Below are 19,641 nucleotides of genomic sequence, written 5' to 3' on the forward strand. Positions count from 1 at the left end.
AAACACAGATAGGGACCGTAGCAGATATATAGGGGGCCCCAATAAAGGGGGCATTTTTGAAGATTAATTTTTAGCCCCAAGTAAAACCAGCACTATGTATTATTCATTATTGCCTACAATATTAGGGTTCTTACATGTCCTATATGTCTCCTTTAAACAACTGAAACTTTTGTCCAGTGACTTCTTGTGCTGGAAATCGAATTACTAAAGACCGTCTTCAACAATCAGTGGGTCAAAGACCAAGGAAGACCAGTTACATCATGAGTAGATGAAGGGCTGCCATTAGAAATAATGTGGCTCCATACTGCTTTTTTAACAGGGCCTTCACCTACGGGGCCTCAGACTATTAGCCCTGCTAACTGCTAAAGAACCCCCTACGTTGCTTCAAATGAAAGTTCTTTTCTTCTAGTCTAAAGGGGTGGCCTGTGGTACGGTGATCCACTTTATGGGTAAAAAGGTCCCCTGCTATTTGTCTATAATGTCCTCTAATGTACTTGTAAAGTGTAATCATGTCCCCTCGCAAGCGCCCCAGAAAACAACCCATGATACTCTATAAGCCTCTGCCTCCTTTGAAAATACCATGTCTGTCACTTTCCTGACTCCATACCTTTTGCCTCACACTTCATTCTCCTAGATTGTAAGCTCTAATAAACAGGGCTATTTTACTTCTTGTATGGGTCAAGTATATGGACTGTGACACAATGGCGTAGGCCCAATCTAATATCAGTAAGAGAAGAGGAATGCTATACAGAAATGGGCATGATTAAAAATTGTGCACCCGCATCTATGGGTGTTGCAGTGTTCCCCTTTAACATTGGTTTATAGTGACAAAATCCATTTAGCATCCTTACCTGCGGCATTCACAATCCTTTTAGCGTGAATTGTTCCATGCTGTGTTACCACATTCCATGTCCCATTAGACTGGGGTATTAAACCAGTCACTTCTGCAGGGTAATATAACTGTGCCCCGTATTTTCTAGCTCCAGCTGCCAGCGCCATCGTCAAGGAATACGGATCAATATGGCCATCTCCAGGGTTATGCAGACCAGCTAAAACCTAAGCACATGTTTTCCAACATGATTAATATTTCCTCAAAACCCATCATGGACACTTTAAAGGAAAACTATACCCCTCAAACAATGTAGGTCTCTAAGATATTGCATAAAACAGCTCATATGTAAAACCCTGTTTCATGTAAAAAAAAAATTCATAATAATATACTTTTTTAGTAGCGTGTACCATTGGGTAATCATAAATAGAAAATTGTCATTTTAAAAAATAAGGACAGCCCCCTAGGATCATATGATTCACAAACATACCAAACAAACATACATTTTAGGTCACATGAGCCAATTAACAGACAGAGTTCTGCCTTTTGCTTCCTCAATTCTTCCGGTTACTAGTTAGGGCAGATTTATCAAGGGTCGAAGTTAAAATTTTAATGAAAAAAATTAGAATTTCTATTTTTTTGTGTACTTCGACTTCGACCATTCGCCATCTAAAGCCTGCCAAATTGCTGTTTTAACCTATGGGGTCCTTTGAAAAATCGTACGATTCGAATTTGATCGAAAACGGACCTATTCACCCAAAAAAAAAAACCTTAGTTTTTTTTTGATAAATTTCCATTGGTCTTTTTCATTCAAATTTCAAAGTTATGGGAGTTCGAAAAAACTCCCATTACTTCGAAATTTGACCCTTGATAAATCTGCCCCTAAGAGTTGTAGTATTTCTGGTCAGGTGATCTCTGAGGCAGCACAGAGACCATCACGAAATGGTGGCTCAAGGCAGAAGATGTAAAGGGGCAATATTTACTTAAATATATATTGCAGTTTGATAAGATTATTTAATATGTCACTTAATATGATATGAACTATCTGTTGCTTAAGTGTTCATTTTGGGGGTATAGTTTTCCTTTAAAAACATCTATGTTTCTTTATTCAACTGTAAACACGACAAAGCTGAGCAAGCGGTTTGTGGTTCTAAAAGAAAGTGTAGGGAAACTCTAGCTGTAGCCCACTGGCAATAAATATGCATTCTATTCATACCTCCTTGGATAATGTGACCTCTAGCCTATTAGATATTCTATAGAATGCCACAAATTTTACTGTGCCATATGCACATCACAATATCACTGTCCCCTCAGAGGCGCTCAGCTTTTCTTTCAAGGATATCATCTTCCAGATTTACCAAGCTAAACATGAAGACCTCTACTAAGGGAGCAGAAAGATCTTCTAAACCACAAACCCCAGACCCAAACAACCTCCATGTTTATACTGTAAGAAATTCAATCCATGAACCCAAGCACATGTACTATTCCTTTCCATGATATACTAGACGATGAAATGTCATACTCAGCTTGTTGTGTGGCTGCTGGACCTGATGCAAATGTACAGCCATTATTTACATTACCTACTTAACACATGTATTTTTTCTTTTTATGGCAGATGTTTCAAAACAGTTGGACTGGCACACACAAACAGATTTCTGGGTAAGATACACATGCAAGCCTATTAGATTACACCCCAACTTGTTTTACCCGTAAATCTCATTCAATTGTAAAGAGTTGGGAAGCAACACAAGCATGAAAAATGTTTCTGGGGTGCAAAATAAAGGATAGAATTGGTTGTTTGGTAGCCCCATGTGAGTGGGCAGCCTACAAGAGGCACTGTTTGGCCATAAACTTGGTTTTAATGCAACCAAAACTAAAAGAACAAATCTGCTTTGGGGACACTGGGAGCAAAATCCAGGGGGTTATGGAGCAACATGTTACTCACTAGCCACTGGTTGAGGAGCACCGGATTGCACATTCCATGGTTGTTTATGTATGATCAACTCAACTCAAAATAGTTTGCACTACTAGGTTGCATTAATTATGTTAAACTGCATGAGAGGTCACTTGGATCTATCTGTACAAGCTTTTTAGATCTTAAAAGAAGTATTACAGAATTCAGCTCTACCATAAAAACAATATAACTGGACCTTTCTTCATGTCTTAGTGATGAATTGGTATTGGAGTTGTGGGGGGGGGGGGTCAGCAAGTTATTTTGAAATCTTGGCTGGTTACAGGCCCTCATTGCAGATGACATTTAGACTACCTTGGACTGTAAACTTAACTTGACTCCCTCGCCGCTAAAGGAGAACTAAACTCTAACAATGAATATGGCTAAAAATGCAATGTTTTAAATACTGAACTTATTGCACCAGCCTAAAGTTTCAGCTTGTCAATAGCAGCAATGATCCAGGACTTCAAACTTGTCACAGGGGGTCACCATCTTGGAAAATGTCTGGGACACTCACATGCTCAGTGGGCTCTGAGCAGCTGTTGAGAAGCTAAGCTTAGGGGTCGTTGCAAATTATCAAGTAGACAATTAGGTTGGCCTGTCATATAAACTGATGCTACAGGGCTGATCATTAAATTCTGATGCCAGTTGCACTGGTTTCCGTATTGCCATGTAGTAATTATCCATATTAATTACTAATTAGCCTGTGACATTTCTATTCTATGTGTACTGTATATTGTGAGTGGGTCCCTAAGCTCAGTAAGTGACAGCAGCACAGAGCATGTGCAGTGAATCAGCAGAAAAGAAGATGGGGAGCTAATGGGGCATCTTTGGAGACACAGATCTTTACTGCTAAAGGGATTTAGTTGTCTGGGGCTGGCACAGAAGCCCAAAACATAATGTACAACATTTCTAGCCTACTTCTTTAGTTTAACATTCTTGTCCTTTAAATTGTACCCTCCGGTAAATCACCAGAAGACAGATGCGGACTCTCTTATCTGGAGAGAAGCTCAGCTGCTTTGTATTGGGGTGTCCACAAAACCTCACCTTCCATTTACAATATATGCAAGACCTTCATCCATACAGCATTACAGAGGGAGCAGAAGTTCCTTTAGTTACCTTGTTCATGTTCAGTAAAGGGAACAACTCTTGCACTCTTTCCGGTTCCACCAGATACTGTGGATTTGGATGCCAACGAGCCCGAGTCATCTGGTATTTCAGCTCATCCACTCTTGTTGGAGTTGAAGCAATTCTTAAACTACCTGGTTGATGGAACCCAACTGCCTGCACAGGAGGAAAACAGCTTGCAGATTTTTATCACAGATGGCAAACAGCAGCATTCCCTGGCACTGCTATCTTTGGTATGATGGCATTCAGAGCAAGTCTTGAGTCAATGACAATTTAGTGAGTCTTGATTTCAAAAGTAAAATATAGCTAGTGTTTATAACACAAAAATGCGAAGAGCATCTCACACAAATTACTTTTTGAAGGCCTTTTCACTAAGACTACAATCCAGCCCAGCACTCAGTCTCATTATAATTATTTATGGTGACATCTTGACTAAGTCAAACCCCACAACAGATGCTGGCATACCTGTCCAGTCTCCTCTTCTAGATGTTCATACAATTTTATGCTGTAGTAATGTATTTTCTTCAGATTTATTCCAGGATGGAAATATGTGGTTAACCCAGCCTGCAGAAAATGTTATTGTTATCAACAAAATAAATAAAAAGTACCGATATTTAAAAAGATTAGTGCAGAACAGGTGCTGTTTTCTATAACGCCCATTTAGTCTACTCATGTAGGGGAAAGGGGATCTTCTTACTCACAACTTCCAAAACTGGGCAACATCACAGCAGAAGGATAAGGCATAGCTGGTGCGGAATGTATTGCCGGCAGGGGAAAGGCAACCCTGTCCTTATCATCTGACATAGAGCAGGAAGTAAGTACAGGGCTCCTGTGCACCTACTCATGAATACAGCACTGCTAAACACAGGCAGCATTGTATTCATGATGGAACTGCTGGACCAGCAACTGTAAGCAGGGTCACACTAGACAGGGGAGAGTCCTGGAAAACACCCGGTGGGCCCTCAGCCCTCTGTGGGCCCTGCCGCAACTCAGACCTGCACCCCAGCTCAAACTATTGGCGCTGCCCCCAGTCTCCCCCCGGATCGCTGGTAAAATAATAAAATACTCGTGGGGCTGAGTTGAGGGGGGTTGTGGCTGGGAAGGTGAAGGGGGGTGTGAGGGGCCCCAGTCCGACACTGACTGTAGATGTCGAGCAATAAAACAGTATTCAAATTCAAAAAACATGACGCCTTGTGCCTATTTTGGACTAGAGGTGGGGGGAGAGGCAGTATAAGGTAAGAAATTATTAATTATTTTACTGGAAGACCTTTGGATTTAAGTTGTATACCCATGAAAACGCTGTGTGATTTCCACAAGTCTGGCTTCATAATGGAAATGTATTTCACACCTAATGAAGCTTTATGTGGTCCATAGACTGCTAAAATAGATAATCAGTATTATTCTGTATTAAAGGAGACAGATATGTGTGTCTGGCACTGGTAAAGGAGGCTTTAATAAACATTCACCCCACTTGCCACTCTTTGTGGCTCTAGGACTTACAGCATGCCATGTGGATCCAGCCGTGAGTTCTGACTTCTCCAACAGAACAACATCTTTCATGCCAGCCTTAGCCAGGTGATAGGCCAAACTCACACCAATGCACCCACCACCAATGATCACTGTCTCTGCCGTATCTTTCCATCTCCTTCCTAAAAATGCTGACTGATTTTCCTCGCTGGAACATAAAGAAGAAGAACAAATATGATACAACTATGATGAGAAATTTCAATGATTGTGATGTCCGGGCGGTAGTAAAGTCATGTACCCCTTGGTCACCAGCCTTTTGGTCTGTGTTCTTCCTATAAGAGTCTGGCAGGCTTCTGAGCTAATAAAAGCATTCCATTCCATTCTATAGGAGTTCAGTATATAGAGATGGAGTAAACTTCACCTATGGATAAAGGTGTTTTGTCAAAACAATGTTTTCTCCATCTTTACATGAAATGACGTTGCAATAACACCGATATGGTTGGCACACAGCATTACACAGGGTGACCGGTAGGGATGTAGCGAACGTCGGAAAAAAAGTTCGCGAACATATTCGCGAACTTGCGCAAAAACGCGAGCGGTTCGCGAACGGTTCGCGAACCCCATAGACTTCAATGGGAAGGCGAACTTTAACATCTAGAAAAGACATTTCTGGCCAGAAAAATGATTTTAAAGTTGTTTAAAGGGTGCAACGACCTGGACAGTGGCATGCCAGAGGGGGATCAAGGGCAAAAATGTATCTGAAAAATCTGCCTGTGTGTGCTTGGAAGAGATAGTGTAGGGGGAGAGCTGTTAGTGATTTCAGGGACAGATGATAGTAAGTTTGCTGGCTAGTAATCTGCTTGATACTGCTCTGTATTGGAGGGACAGAAGTCTGCAGGGATTTGAGGGACATTTTAGCTTAGGTAGCTTTGCTGGCTAGTAATCTGCTGTTCTCTTTAAACAACTGCCATACGTTGACCTTGTAGGCATTGTTTGCCCAGTTTTTTTGGACGCAGCCACTGAAGCACAGTTGCCAGAAAAAATATGCCATATAAATGCTGAAAATAGTCATTTTTCGCCATACGTTGACCTTGTAGACATTGTTTGCCCAGTTTTTTTGGACGCAGCCACTGAAGCACAGTTGCCAGAAAAATTATGCCATATAAATGCTGAAAATATAAATTTTTTTGGTTGCAGCCACTGAAGCACAGAGGCCAGAAAAATTATGCCATATAAATGCAGAAAATATGCATTTTTTTGGTCGCAGCCACTGAAGCACAGTTGACAGAAAAATTATGCCATATAAATGCTGAAAATATAAACTTTTTTGGTTGCAGCCACTGAAGCACAGAGGCCAGAAAAATTATGCCATATAAATGCAGAAAACATGCATTTTTTTGGTCGCAGCCACTGAAGCACAGTTGACAGAAAAATTATGCCATATAAATGCTGAAAATATAAATTTTTTTGGTTGCAGCCACTGAAGCACAGAGGCCAGAAAAATTATGCCATATAAATGCAGAAAATATGCATTTTTTTGGTCGCAGCCACTGAAGCACAGTTGCCAGAAAAAATATGCCATATAAATGCTGAAAATAGTCATTTTTTGCCATATACGTTGAGTCAACGTATGGCAAAAAATGACTATTTTCAGCATTTATATGGCATATTTTTTCTGGCCTCTGTGCTTCAGTGGCTGCGGCCAAAAAAAACTGGGCAAACAATGCCTACAAGGTCAACGTATACACTACTACAGCGGTGGATACGGATTACGTAAAATATATTATGGCTGCTTGAAAAAAGTCACTCCGGTGTTTTTTCTGGAGACGGTAATATTATGGATATTTAGACAGAATGTGAACAAGGTCACACAGCTAGATGGCGGGTTGAAGAAAACACTGTGCAAATAATGCCTACAGGGCAAATAATGCCTAAAAGGTCAACTTATACACTACTACAGCGGTAGTAAAATAAAAAAAAGTAAAATAAAAAAAAATGAATATTAAAAAAAAAAATTAAAGTTGGTGCTGCTGAACTACTAGGAGCAGCAGATTAGCACACCAGTCCCACTCCCCAACACTGCTAGACTAATAGCACTGGGCTCTTATAGTAGTAGTAGTAGTAGTAGTAGTAAAACAACAAAAAAAATAAATAAAAGCAGTCCTTACAAGGACTACTGTTATTGCAGCAGTCAGCAGATGAGATCAGAAGCAGGACAGCTGCCCACTGCAGCTACATACAGAGCACTGCAGTAGAAGGTAGATTACTAGCCAGCAAAGCTACCTAAGCTTAAATGTCCCTCAAACCCCTGCAGACTTCTGTCCCTCCAATAACAGAGCAGTATCAAAACGATTACTAGCCAGCAAACTTTCAACTGTCCCTGAAATCACTAACAGGCAGCAGCTCTCTCCTTACACTATCTCTTCAGCACACACAGGCAGAGTGAAAAAACGCTGCAGGGCTTCGGTTTTTATAGGGAAGGGGAGTGGTCCAGGGGAGAGCTTCCTGATTGGCTGCCATGTACCTGCTGGTCTGGGGTGAGAGGGCAAAAAAAAGCGCCAACAATGGCGAACCCAAAATGGCGAACGTCGCGCGACGTTCGCGAACTTCCGGCGAGCGCGAACACCCGATGTTCGCGCGAACAAGTTCGCCGGCGAACAGTTCGCGACATCTCTAGTGACCGGGAGATGTGGTTATTATTTCCATTATATTGAATTTCTGTGAACTCCCCGTATGCTTAATTCACCCCCATAACCCCAGTTCTTAAACTCTTCCACCTAATACTGTAACAGTTACATATTTGTGAATGACTATGTACAGTGGCACAACTACAGAGGAAGCAGACCCTGCGGCTGCAGTGGGGCCCAGGAGGTATAGGGGCCCATGAGGCTCTAATTCATTTACAGTTTCAATAGATATTGGTAAAACAGGTCAATCTGTAGACATTTTGGGGGCCTGAAAAAGAATTTGCTGTGGGGCCCAATAATATCCAGTTACACCACATGTACAATGTCGTTCATTATAGACACACACAGTGCACTGTAGGGATTATATAAATACTATAAGTATCTATAGAATAGACTACTATGTGGGCCACATCCACTAAGCCAGACGTCACATGTGATGAAATGGGCAAGGGGGCATAAACATTCATATTAAACCCAATATGATTGTTTTTTCCCTCAATCGGGATTAATTATATCTTAGTTGGGATCAAGTACAAGATACTGTTTTATTATTACAGAGAAAAAGGAAAACACTTACAACTGTAAAAAGTTGAATTTTTGGATAAAATGGAGTCTACGGGAAACAGAATTCCCATAATTCAGAGTTTTATGGATAACGGGTTTCTGGAAAATGGATCCTGTACTGTACATTTCTGTCAAGAGCCCAAGTTTTGAGCCATGCCCCATGATCGACTTGTAGCAGCACATGCTTGTACTTTATATTCCAAGGGACCTATTTTTAGAGTTTGTAGTTCACTACCTCATAATAAGCAATAAATAAATGTCATCATGTTAAATAAATAATATTAACTGAATACATTGAGATTGCCAGGTGGATTTGTATTGCTAGTTACATACTATACGGTAGTCAACTACAAGTCGCAAATGATGCAAAGTTTTTACTAATATATATATACTTATAATGGTTATTCCTATGTTTTGCTTGGGACTGGGGAAGGGGCAGGTGATAAGGGCTGGGCAATGGCCCATACTGAGAGGGTTACTCACCCCTGGGAGATAGAAGTTGCACTGAGAGACCTCCGAGTCGCAGCGACAACTGAATTCCAGACCGGCAGCGATTCGCAAGTATTCAGTCGCTGAGGAACAAACCTCAGACTTCTCCAGATCATTGTTGCGGCTGCTGATAGTAAGTGGTGAGTAGCGCAGGGAGCGCGCACACAGGAGTAGCCCCGGCCTTTAACACCAGCCCAGACTCAATCTGTCGCCAAAGAATCGCAACAAATAAGGGAGCAGGAGGGGATCCGCCCCCGGGCGCCTCAATCAGCGCTGGCAGAATAGATCGATCGCAGGGTGTGTGTGTGGATCGCTGCAAACTCGAGAGCCCAGGTTGCTGCTCATTTACTCCACCATTAGAAGAGTAAAATTTGCCCTATGTATTTGCGCACTTTTTAGCGCTACTTACTGAGTGGCAAGAGTTAAATGTGACAGTTAATAGAGAAAGTGTACGTTTCTGCCCTATATTTCTATATATATATATATATTTGTACAAAGCGTGCGCAGTGTGTTTGCGCTGTCAGACACTGGAATAACGGGCTGGTGATTGCGCAATGCGCAGCGCTCGCTATCAAGATGGGCTGAAAATGGGATCGGGTGTGTCCGCATCTCCCAATCAGGCATCTCGTCCCTGGCACGCCCAATTCCTCCATACACTTATATAACCCGCCGCTGGACGATGCCACTCAGTCTGGGCAAACGACGCAGAGATGGCACCGGTTGGAGCAAAGAAAGTAAGTGATTGTGAGATCGCCAGGCTGTAGCCGCTGCTCAATGCTGTTTAGCCACTCACACATATGGATAGAGAACAAGTGGCACACACACAGTTGGTAAGGATTAAGGACATGATTGGCCACACTGAGGGGCAACTACTGGATCATCACTAGGGGATATATGGCTTTGGATAATAGATTTTACTAGGAGTTAAATGCTCTGTGCAGAACCATTGCGGGGATCATGTAATAAAAGACGCAAAGTTTGTAGCTTGTGTAGTAGCTCATAGCAATCTATAAGCAGGGGCTATTTGGGTTATTTACCTATGAAGACAGTGCTGGAATTGGGGAGGTATTCACAGGGATGCCATCCCTTCACTTCTTTACTTTTGTGAAATAGCAATAGCGCAAGAGTTTTGAATCCTGGAACTTTCTTTTGCTCCTCTCCACTTCTGCGTGCAAATAAAATGCGGAGGTAAAATATAATATAGTTAAATCTATAGAAGATAAAAGAAGAGACACTATTGCTGGGAGAGAAATAGAGAAGAGATAAAGAAGGCGGAGGCATCAGAGAGGGTTATAGAGAAAAGGAAGGTATTAAACAGCAGCAGATTACGGAATAGTGAGAGAATTATATATATGAAATAATTTGGGGTAATATAGAATTAGATGGGGTAGTGCTATGTGATGACACACAATACACAGGCAAGGTGCTGTGTTTGCAGAAGCTAAATTGGCAGCCAAGTGGGTGCTTTAAAGTGGGTGAAACCAAAAAGTATTTGTGCGTGAGGCCTATTATAATAATGGGTGTGGCTTATGGTTGTGGGAGGGTCTTGTTTTAGCACGCTGCGCTACACTCAACACACAGAGCATCCCTCTACTTTTTTTCACTCCAATTCAAGCACTGAATAAAGGGTAAGTGTGCACTGACCGTTTTAAATAAAAACACAAGGATAAGACCAAATGGGGTCACAATTAGTGATGTGCGGGTCAGGGTTTCCCTGACCCGCACCCGACCCTAACACGCCCTGCTAATACCCGCGCCCGCCCGCTTCCGGGGGTCCTTTTATAGACCCACCCCATCGATGACGGCACAATGACGTCACAAAGGGGGTGGGGCTAGCAGACGCGACATTATAAAACTGGAAGTCGGATGCCGGCCGCCACCCGCGAGGAGCACTTCAAGGTCAACCTGAACCCGCCCATCCCGCGGGTATCGGGTCGGCCCGCACATCACTAGTCAAAATGTATTGTGGTTGCTACATATTATCCTGTTTGGCTGATGGTGATCTTTGGAGTCTGCTGGCTAAGAGGGCCCCTGCTACCAAGGGTTGTCCCTCTGGGATTGCCCATCTATCACAACAAGCGGTGCCACATGTATTACAGAGCCCTGGCTCTTATTCTCTATCAGCCTGAGACTATGAACTCACAGAGATGACGTAATTCTGAATGTAAGGTACAGGTATGTAATTCATTATACAGAAACCCGTTATACAGAAAGCTCCAAATTACAGGATAGCCTTCACCTATTTTAATGGAATAATTCTTTTTTTTTTTTAATTATTTCCTTTTTGTTTGTAGTAATAAAACAGTACATTGAACTTAATCCCTACTAAAATGAATGATTAGTTACCGGTAATGTTTAAATGTTTTCTTGCAGACTTAAGGTATAGAGATCCAAGTTATGGAAAGATCTCCCCCAGCATTCTGGATAATAGGTCCCATTACTGTGCAACCTTACAATGAAATAGCGAAAGAAAAGCTGAGTACTTTTTTACAGGTCATGGAACTTCAGGGTGAATCCTGTTGCTTATAATACACCATTTTCAGGGGGTCATGTGACTCAGGTGACATCACTAGTGATAACATCACTAGGCATGCTGCATAAAGATATATATATATATATATATATATATATATATATATATATATATATTTTAATTACATGCCATACGTAAAACTGGAAATACAAAGGAACACCATTTGTGGGGGTTTATTTAGCCACATTACCCATATTTAACTCTGTTTGCATTTCATTTTTTATTTTATTTTCATTTGCTGTGATGCTTTGATTTTACCCAAAAGACCCAAAGATGAACATTGACAAAATGCCAAGACTTATTAGAATCCCTGTTTCTCAAAGCCTGGCAATGTAACTCATAAATACTGCAATTCGTTATGTTCAAAAGTTTTTTAGTACTTTGTCTACTAAAAAAAGTCTACTAAAAAATCATTTAAACATTAAATAAACCCAATAGGATTTTTCCCCCAATAAACATTAATTATATCTTAGTTGGGATCAAGTACAAGGTTCTGTTTTATTATTACAGAGAAAAAGTAAATCATTTTTAAAAGATGTTAACTATTTGATTAAAATGGAGTCTATGGTAGCGGATAACGGGTTCCCGGATAACGGATCCCATACCTGTACTACACTTGTGCAAATAACTTAGCTAAAGACTTGGTTGTATTATAACAAAAGGACCTTACGGGTGAGTAGGACCAGGTCAACAAGTAGTTTTATGTACTGTACATGGCTTCAATATGGAGGCGACTCAAACAGAACCACAAACTCACCATAGCTATATTAAAAAAAGTTCCCTTCCTTCCTCTCTCCACTTCCCTTGTTTCCAAGTAACACTCAGATCCCACTCTGGTTATTACAGGGTCTTCTGGAGCGCCTAGATGCTGGAGAAGTTGTCATTGGAGATGGTGGCTTTGTGTTTGCTTTAGAGAAACGAGGGTATGTCAAGGCTGGACCTTGGACGCCTGAAGCTGCAGTGGAACATCCAGAAGCAGGTACCCTTTTATTTCAAGCACCCAAAGAACTATCAAAGCTTCATAATGTAATAACGAAATATTCATTGTTATGTTAATAAGAAAACATAAGGATATTAACGATAAAAACAAGAGATAAAAACAGCAGTGGTGTATATGTTACTGTAGTCTCTGTGGTTTGTGAATACAGGTATGGGACCTATTATCCAGAATGCTGGGAACCTGGGGCTTTCCGGATAAACAGTCTTTCTGTTATTTGGATCCTCATACCTAGAGTCTACTAGAAAATCATGTAAACATTAAATAAACCCCATAGGCTGGTTTTGCTTCCAATAAGGATTCATTATATCTTAGCGTGGTTCAAGTACAAGGTACTGCTTTATTTTTAAAAAGGAAATCATTTTTAAACTTTTGGATTATTTGGATAAAATGGAGTCTATAGGAGACAGCCTTTCTGTAATTCTGAGCTTTATGGATAAGGGTTCCCATACCTGTATTATGAGCTGGAGTAAAAGGTACTGTTTTATTATCACACAGAAAAAATTTGGATTATTTGATAATAATGGAGTCTATGGGAGACGGCCATTCCGTAATTCAGAACGGGTTTTCGGATAACAGATCCCATAACTGTACTAAAATTAGCTTAAGGGCCGTGTAGCTGTCTATGCCACGAAGATTAAATGTCAAGCTCAGTTCATTGCAAACAGTCTGAGATATTTTTATCTGGAGGTTCGTTACCAAGTATGTGTTTTGACTTTGCAATGTGTAGTATATTAAATGTTTTTAAAATAGAGATCCTATGGAACTTTGGCAGGCCTATCCGACCCTGCCTACAAATGTCGCCCCAACTGATATCATAACCTGCTAACAGAACAGGGTTATAATTATACATTGGTGTAACTATCACTCTGCTTTAAGAAACAAGGAAACCTCAAAAACACAAACATTGCCAAACCATAGTCTACTAGAATCCCTTGCCAAATGCTGTTTTTTGTTACATTTATTGGAGCAAACCTAGTAAGATTTGCTCCATCTTTGCAGATTACGGCCATCATGTTGAATTCATTGATGTCACCCCACTTCCAGTATCTTCAGTCTTGATATTTGTGGATAGCCCATGCCAGGGTGCCTGCTGGGGCTATAGGAGAAAACCTGGTGGTCCCCAGTTCTGTTGACCGTTGTTTTTTTGTAGCCACATTGCTGAAGGAGGCTGGAATGTGTGGGCATAATCTTCTGCTGTAGTAATTATCTGAGCAGAAATCATTGTGCAGGAGTGGTGGGCCCTTAGTTGGAGGGGGAAGGGTGCAAAGTAGTGGGGTGTTTACTTGGGATTTCCGGTGGGACCAGCCTCCCCCAGTCAGACACTGTTCCCTGCTCTCACATTAGGTAGGATGGCCTGGAGTCTGTGATGATGTGGGCATGGACATCCACAGAAAATTTTCCCCGAGGGGAAAACAATACTTATTCCAATATTTTGGTGGCAAAGACACAAAGCTAGAATATAATGAATTGCTAAAGTTGGCTAGACATAGGCTATCTTAAAGCGAATATCAGACATAGTGGTTTCGCAACTGGGGTTAAAACACCCCCAACTACCGCTCGCTGTTCTGACTTAAGTGAGAGTTAATTTTTTCAGAAATACCTTCCGATATTTACAGTATCTCTGCCACTGCACTGAAGCAGTTAGCTCTTCCAATGCAGAACTTAGAGTGATATATGAGCTCTGTAAGCATTGCCTGAATATTATCCTAGCAATGGAAGGGAAGGGACACACATACAGTAGTTATGCCTGCAGATCAGATCGAGCCTAAAGGGAATATTTATTAGAGAGGCTGCAGTGACAATTACAGATGAAATTCAGTTTTTTAATTTAGCTGACTTTAGCTTTGATTAAATGGCAAATAAAGCTGATAGCAATGTTAGAACACAGCCTGCTAGTCCAAATAGGGGCTACCAAATAGCCAATCACAGTCCTTATCTGACATCCCCAGGGACTTTTTTCATGCTTGTGTTGCTCCCCAACACTGTTTACATTTGAGAGTAACGTTGTCGAGGATAATGGACTGCTTACACCATTCAATTGTAGAACCTACCAACAACAACAACCCAATAACATTATTTGTGGAAGAGCTCTTTGTGAAACATCTGATTGTGTATTTTCTTTTCTCCAAGTACGGCAGCTTCATCGAGAATTTCTCCGAGCTGGAGCCAACGTCATGCAGACCTTTACCTTCTATGCTAGTGATGATAAGCTGGAGAACAGAGGCAACTATGTGGCTGAGAAAATCTCTGTAAGTGGTCTCAGATTTCCTTGTATGGAAAGAATAATACTGTGAAACAACAGTGCAAGTAAGGTTTTTATCTATAGTTTTACAATAAGAACATCTTTTTTAGCAAAGGTTGCATCTTTGGGGTGATTTTTGAATATAGGTGAATGTAACTGTGCCCCCCATCTTATTCATATTTTCCTGTCTTGGTTATATGGGCTTGGAGTATATTGTGACAAGAAGCACTAATATATGGGAATGTATCTTATGTTGGTACATTGATATTTAGCTCAGTGCAAATTGGCTGATTTGTAGTGGGTCAACTGGCATTAAGTCACTGTGAACTGTTGTGAATGCCTTTTGGTCAGTAGATTCTGGATGGAATGCAAATGGGATAGAATAAATTGGGGTAAAGATATTGGTCCAGTATCTGGCCTGAATATCACTGGGTCAGTATGTGTTGGGTAACTGCTGTTGGGTCAGCATAAGCTGGGTAAATGCCTTTGGGATACAGGTATGGGACCTGTTACTCAGAAAACCTGGGGTTTTCCAGATGATAGGTCTACTAGAAAATCATGTAAACATTAAATAAAACCAATAGGCTGGTTTTGCTTCCAAAAAGGATTAATTATATATTAGTGTGGCTCAAGTACAAGGTACTGCTTTATTATTAAAATGGAAATAATTTTTAAACTATGTCTATGTGAGACAGCCTTGCTGTAATTCTGAGCTTTCTGGACAATGGTTCCCATACCCGTATTTTGTGCTAGAGTAAATGCTGCTGGGCCAGTATGAGCAGGGATAAAAGTGGGAAAAGGAACTTTATACAGAAAGGATTGTCTCTGTGTTCCTTCTAGATTTGAGGACTGTATATTCTATTTCCATTTTAGGGCCAGAAAGTAAATGAGGTGGCCTGTGATATAGCACGAGAAGTGGCCAATGAAGGCGATGCATTAGTGGCAGGAGGGGTGAGCCAGACTCCATCGTACCTTAGCTGCAAAAGTGAAGTCGAGGTGAAAGGCATCTTCAGGAAGCAACTGGATGTCTTCATTAAGAAGAACGTGGATTTTCTCATTGCCGAGGTATTCACTGTTTTCACACTGAACATACCACTAGATACTTATGTGGGGCAAAGTACTGTACATACAGCATTTACTTGGTTACAACAGGTTTACAGTTTGTAAAAATGTATCTAGTGTATCATGGAATGATTTTAGAGGATGTTTAGATTTAACTAAACACTTTTACCCAGACATGTTCCTATTTGATGTGTTTGATCCCCAGTATTTTGAACATGTTGAAGAAGCTGTTTGGGCTGTTGAGGTACTGAAAGAATCCGGGAAGCCAGTTGCTGCTACGCTCTGCATTGGTCCTGAGGGGGATTTGAATGGAGTTTCACCTGGAGAGTGTGCTGTTCGCTTGGCCAAAGCTGGTATATAACTTAAATTTTGGTGTACTGTATAAACCTGTTACTAAAGGACACAACATAGTATTGTTAAATTGCAACAGTGTTTTAATTCAAATTACATATGGACAATCTATAAGTTGTCCATAAAAGGTACTCTCAGATCTCTGGGTAGTGTAAAGAAGAACAGATGATAGAAAGATGACCTTATGGTGCCCCATAAGGATCTTACAGAGGATCCACAGAGTTTGGAACTTGAACATTTACGGTTCTTCTTTTACCCCTCTGCACTGTAGGTGCCTCGGTGGTGGGAGTCAACTGCCATTTTGACCCAATGACCTGTGTTGCAACAGTGAAGCTTATGAAAGAAGGCCTGGTAGCTGCTAAGGTGAAGGCCCATCTAATGACCCAGCCACTTGCTTATCATACGCCAGACTGTGGAAAGCAAGGTTTTATTGACCTGCCTGAGTTTCCATTTGGTGAGTACAAACTGTATTAATAAAATGATGCACTTTAGGCTGGGCATCTCATTCACTGTACTAGGTCCCACTAAGTGGGTCAGTCCAACAGTTGGGGATGGAGCATCTGACATAAACCCTTAACAACAGAGGTTTTTAGGGTTCTTAAGAGTTTGATGAATAATGTGCAATCTGCTGGTTTTACCCTTTCCTTTGGGTCATTTCTTTCAGCTTTGGAACCAAGAATTGTCACTAGGTGGGACATACACAAGTACGCTCGGGCGGCGTATGACCTTGGAGTGCGCTATATTGGAGGCTGCTGTGGCTTTGAGCCCTATCACACTAGAGCAATAGCAGAAGAACTGGCTCCAGAAAGAGGTTTCCTACCGAAAGGTTCTGAGAAGCACGGAAGCTGGGGAAGTGGCTTAGAAATGCATACAAAACCCTGGGTCAGAGCAAGGTACTGTACACGCTGAGGCTGAGCTGTTTGTATGGGAGGTTCATATGTGCAACTTGATGCATCTGCCCGTAGTCCCCCAGATTATGGATCCCACAGAGTGGCAGCTGTAGACAGGAAGTGTGGTGGTCAGAAAGAGTAGTATGGGTGGAAGATGCAGGTAAACAACAGCTGCGGTTACCAATGTAGCAGTATGTAGGAAAGAAATGTTTGCTGATCTGGCACATCATTTTGACTACAGAGATTGTTAGTTAACAGACAAATGCAGACCTATCAGAGTATCCTATAACACATTGTTTTCTATTCGTGCAGGGCTAGGCGAGACTACTGGGAGAAGCTACCTCCAGCCTCAGGTAGACCTTACTGTCCTTCTATGTCCAAGCCAGATGAATGGGGTGTGACCAAAGGAGATGCTGATCTAATGCAGCAAAAAGAGGCAACTACAGAACAGCAACTGAAAGATCTAATTGTAAAGCAAGGCATCAAATCCAACTAGACTTCCGTCATTCAAACATTTCCCATGCCGTCATATCCATAGTTATACTATATGTATATACACGGCATGTATTCAAAAGAACCAATGTGAGAGATTTCCATGTTCTTGCAGATAATTATGCCATTTTAAAATTTCTGGAGATATGGAATGAGTGAAAAATAAACATAATTTTTGTAAAACAACATGTGTTACAGGAATTATTTTAGTTAAAAAAAATATTAAAAAAACACAGCAGGAAACAGGGCTCATGTACAAAAAGTCAGGAAATGGTGCAAAGTGCAAAAAAAAAACCCAGACACAAGCCGAAAGTCCATGGCTCCAAAAATGGAGCACAAAGCTCTTGCTTTCTGGATTAATAATGCACCACCCGCTTCTGGTAGTGCTGTATTTATGAGGGGCAGGATGGGGGGGCCACATAGCCAACCCCCTACCCAGCCCTTACCAGACTTATTCAATTTCACTGTATTGCGCAGTTGCAAATCAAAGTCTTCCCCAAGGACACCGGAGAAAATATTGAGGCACTGCTGAAGAAAATGACAAAGGCCAGTGTTTTATTTTTTTTTCTAAAAAATAGCACTAGCCTGGGAAAAAATATAACAATTACATTAAGTGAGGGGTGCCTAACATATTGGCACCCCCAGTGAATTCAGGTAAAGGTATTTGTGCTTACATTACACGCCATGCAACTTGTTCCTAGTGCCAAACAACTAGATGATTTGGACACAGATTTGCAAAATTTCAGGCTATATTATTCAGGTTATAATTTCTACATACTGCAAAACAAATCAGTCATGCTATTGGGCAGTTGACCATTACTTACGACTGGCTTGTGGTGGAACCAGTTTGTTATACTGGAAAATCAGTGACTGACATTCCCTCAGCCTAATCATTTTTATGTGTGTGCACATGTATGTGTAAGGTCAGATGAATCAAACACAGCAGGAATAGCCCTTAAATTAAAAACTGAGACAAATGTACATTTGGTGGGACAGGATGCAAAATGCAAAAACAGGCACAAGCCACCATGTTTTCCTAATTTCATATCCTGCTGTATCCCCTACCCTTGCTCTAACTTGAATGTTATTTAGATGACAGGTTAGGGTGTGCTGCAGGCTGGTCCTCCATTAGAAATCACAGGGCCCCGTACAGCAACATTCTCTGGGTCCCCTGGTCCCTACCGACCCCAGCCAGGCCCCAAACCCCACCCCAGATTCTGCCCACACAGCAGTAAAAAGTCCATACAGACATCAGCGGTGGTCAGGGCCCCCCTATAGATTAAGAAAAAAAAAACATTGGCGGCAGGGCCCCCCATAAACGTTGTTAAAAAAACACTGGCGGCCAGGGTCCCTCATAAAAGTTTTAAAAAAAAACATTGGTGGTAGGGGCCCCATAGAATATTTTTAAAGTGGACCTGTCACCTACACATAAAAAGCTGCATAATGAAAGCCCTTTGCAAATTGAATATGAAACCCGCAAATTATTTTTCATTAAAACATCCATACCTGTTATAAAGGTGTTTAAATATCTTAACTGTCAATCAAATATTACCTGCCCCGCCTCTATGCCCGTGGCATAGAGGAGGGGCAGTCAATTACTTTCACTTTCCATTCAGAACTTCCTACATGTCACTGCTCTCCTCACATTCCCCATTCCCTCCTTAGGCTCTATAATTGTGTAGGGCACTGCACATGGACATTAGGTCCCCCATTCTGGTGCATACACAAGATTTTGGGGTGATACACAATTTCCCTTAATAACCGTGTCCACAAAATGGCTGCTGCCTGCTTGCTGTGTTTGTATAATTCCAAGACAGAAGGAAACAAAATTTAAATAATAAATACAGTGTAAGTAAAGTTTTTTTTGCTCAACTAACATGATAGAAAATAATTTGAAATTATTTCTTAGGGTGACAGGTCCTCTTTAAAACAACATTGGTGGCCAGGGTTTTTTTT

General features: G+C 41.2%; 2 protein-coding genes across 3 annotated transcripts in view; one reads left to right on the top strand and one right to left on the bottom strand.

The window, feature by feature from the left end:
- Window positions 1-9,646, bottom strand: part of dmgdh.L (dimethylglycine dehydrogenase L homeolog) — a 34,218-nt gene extending 24,572 nt beyond the window's left edge. The window contains exons 1-5 of the mRNA NM_001093616.1: window positions 9,110-9,646; window positions 5,409-5,583; window positions 4,374-4,472; window positions 3,900-4,064; window positions 852-1,056 (exon numbers count right to left, since the gene is read on the bottom strand). Coding sequence (NP_001087085.1) covers window positions 852-1,056; window positions 3,900-4,064; window positions 4,374-4,472; window positions 5,409-5,583; window positions 9,110-9,231 — 766 coding nt within the window. The 5' untranslated portion in view covers window positions 9,232-9,646. The remainder of the gene's footprint in view (window positions 1-851; window positions 1,057-3,899; window positions 4,065-4,373; window positions 4,473-5,408; window positions 5,584-9,109) is intronic.
- A 167-nt stretch (window positions 9,647-9,813) lies between these two features.
- bhmt.L (betaine--homocysteine S-methyltransferase L homeolog) lies at window positions 9,814-17,871 on the top strand. Of its 2 annotated transcripts, none has more exon segments than NM_001094947.1 (8): window positions 9,814-9,849; window positions 12,495-12,627; window positions 14,779-14,897; window positions 15,764-15,955; window positions 16,158-16,305; window positions 16,575-16,757; window positions 16,968-17,196; window positions 17,506-17,868. In NM_001094947.1, coding segments are annotated over 8 exon segments (1,212 nt in total). In that variant the 5' UTR covers window positions 9,814-9,825; the 3' UTR covers window positions 17,690-17,868.
- The last annotated feature ends 1,770 nt before the right edge of the window (window positions 17,872-19,641 follow it).

Source organism: Xenopus laevis, chromosome 1L (assembly GCF_017654675.1).
Source record: "Xenopus laevis strain J_2021 chromosome 1L, Xenopus_laevis_v10.1, whole genome shotgun sequence".
Classification (NCBI taxonomy): domain Eukaryota; kingdom Metazoa; phylum Chordata; class Amphibia; order Anura; family Pipidae; genus Xenopus; species Xenopus laevis.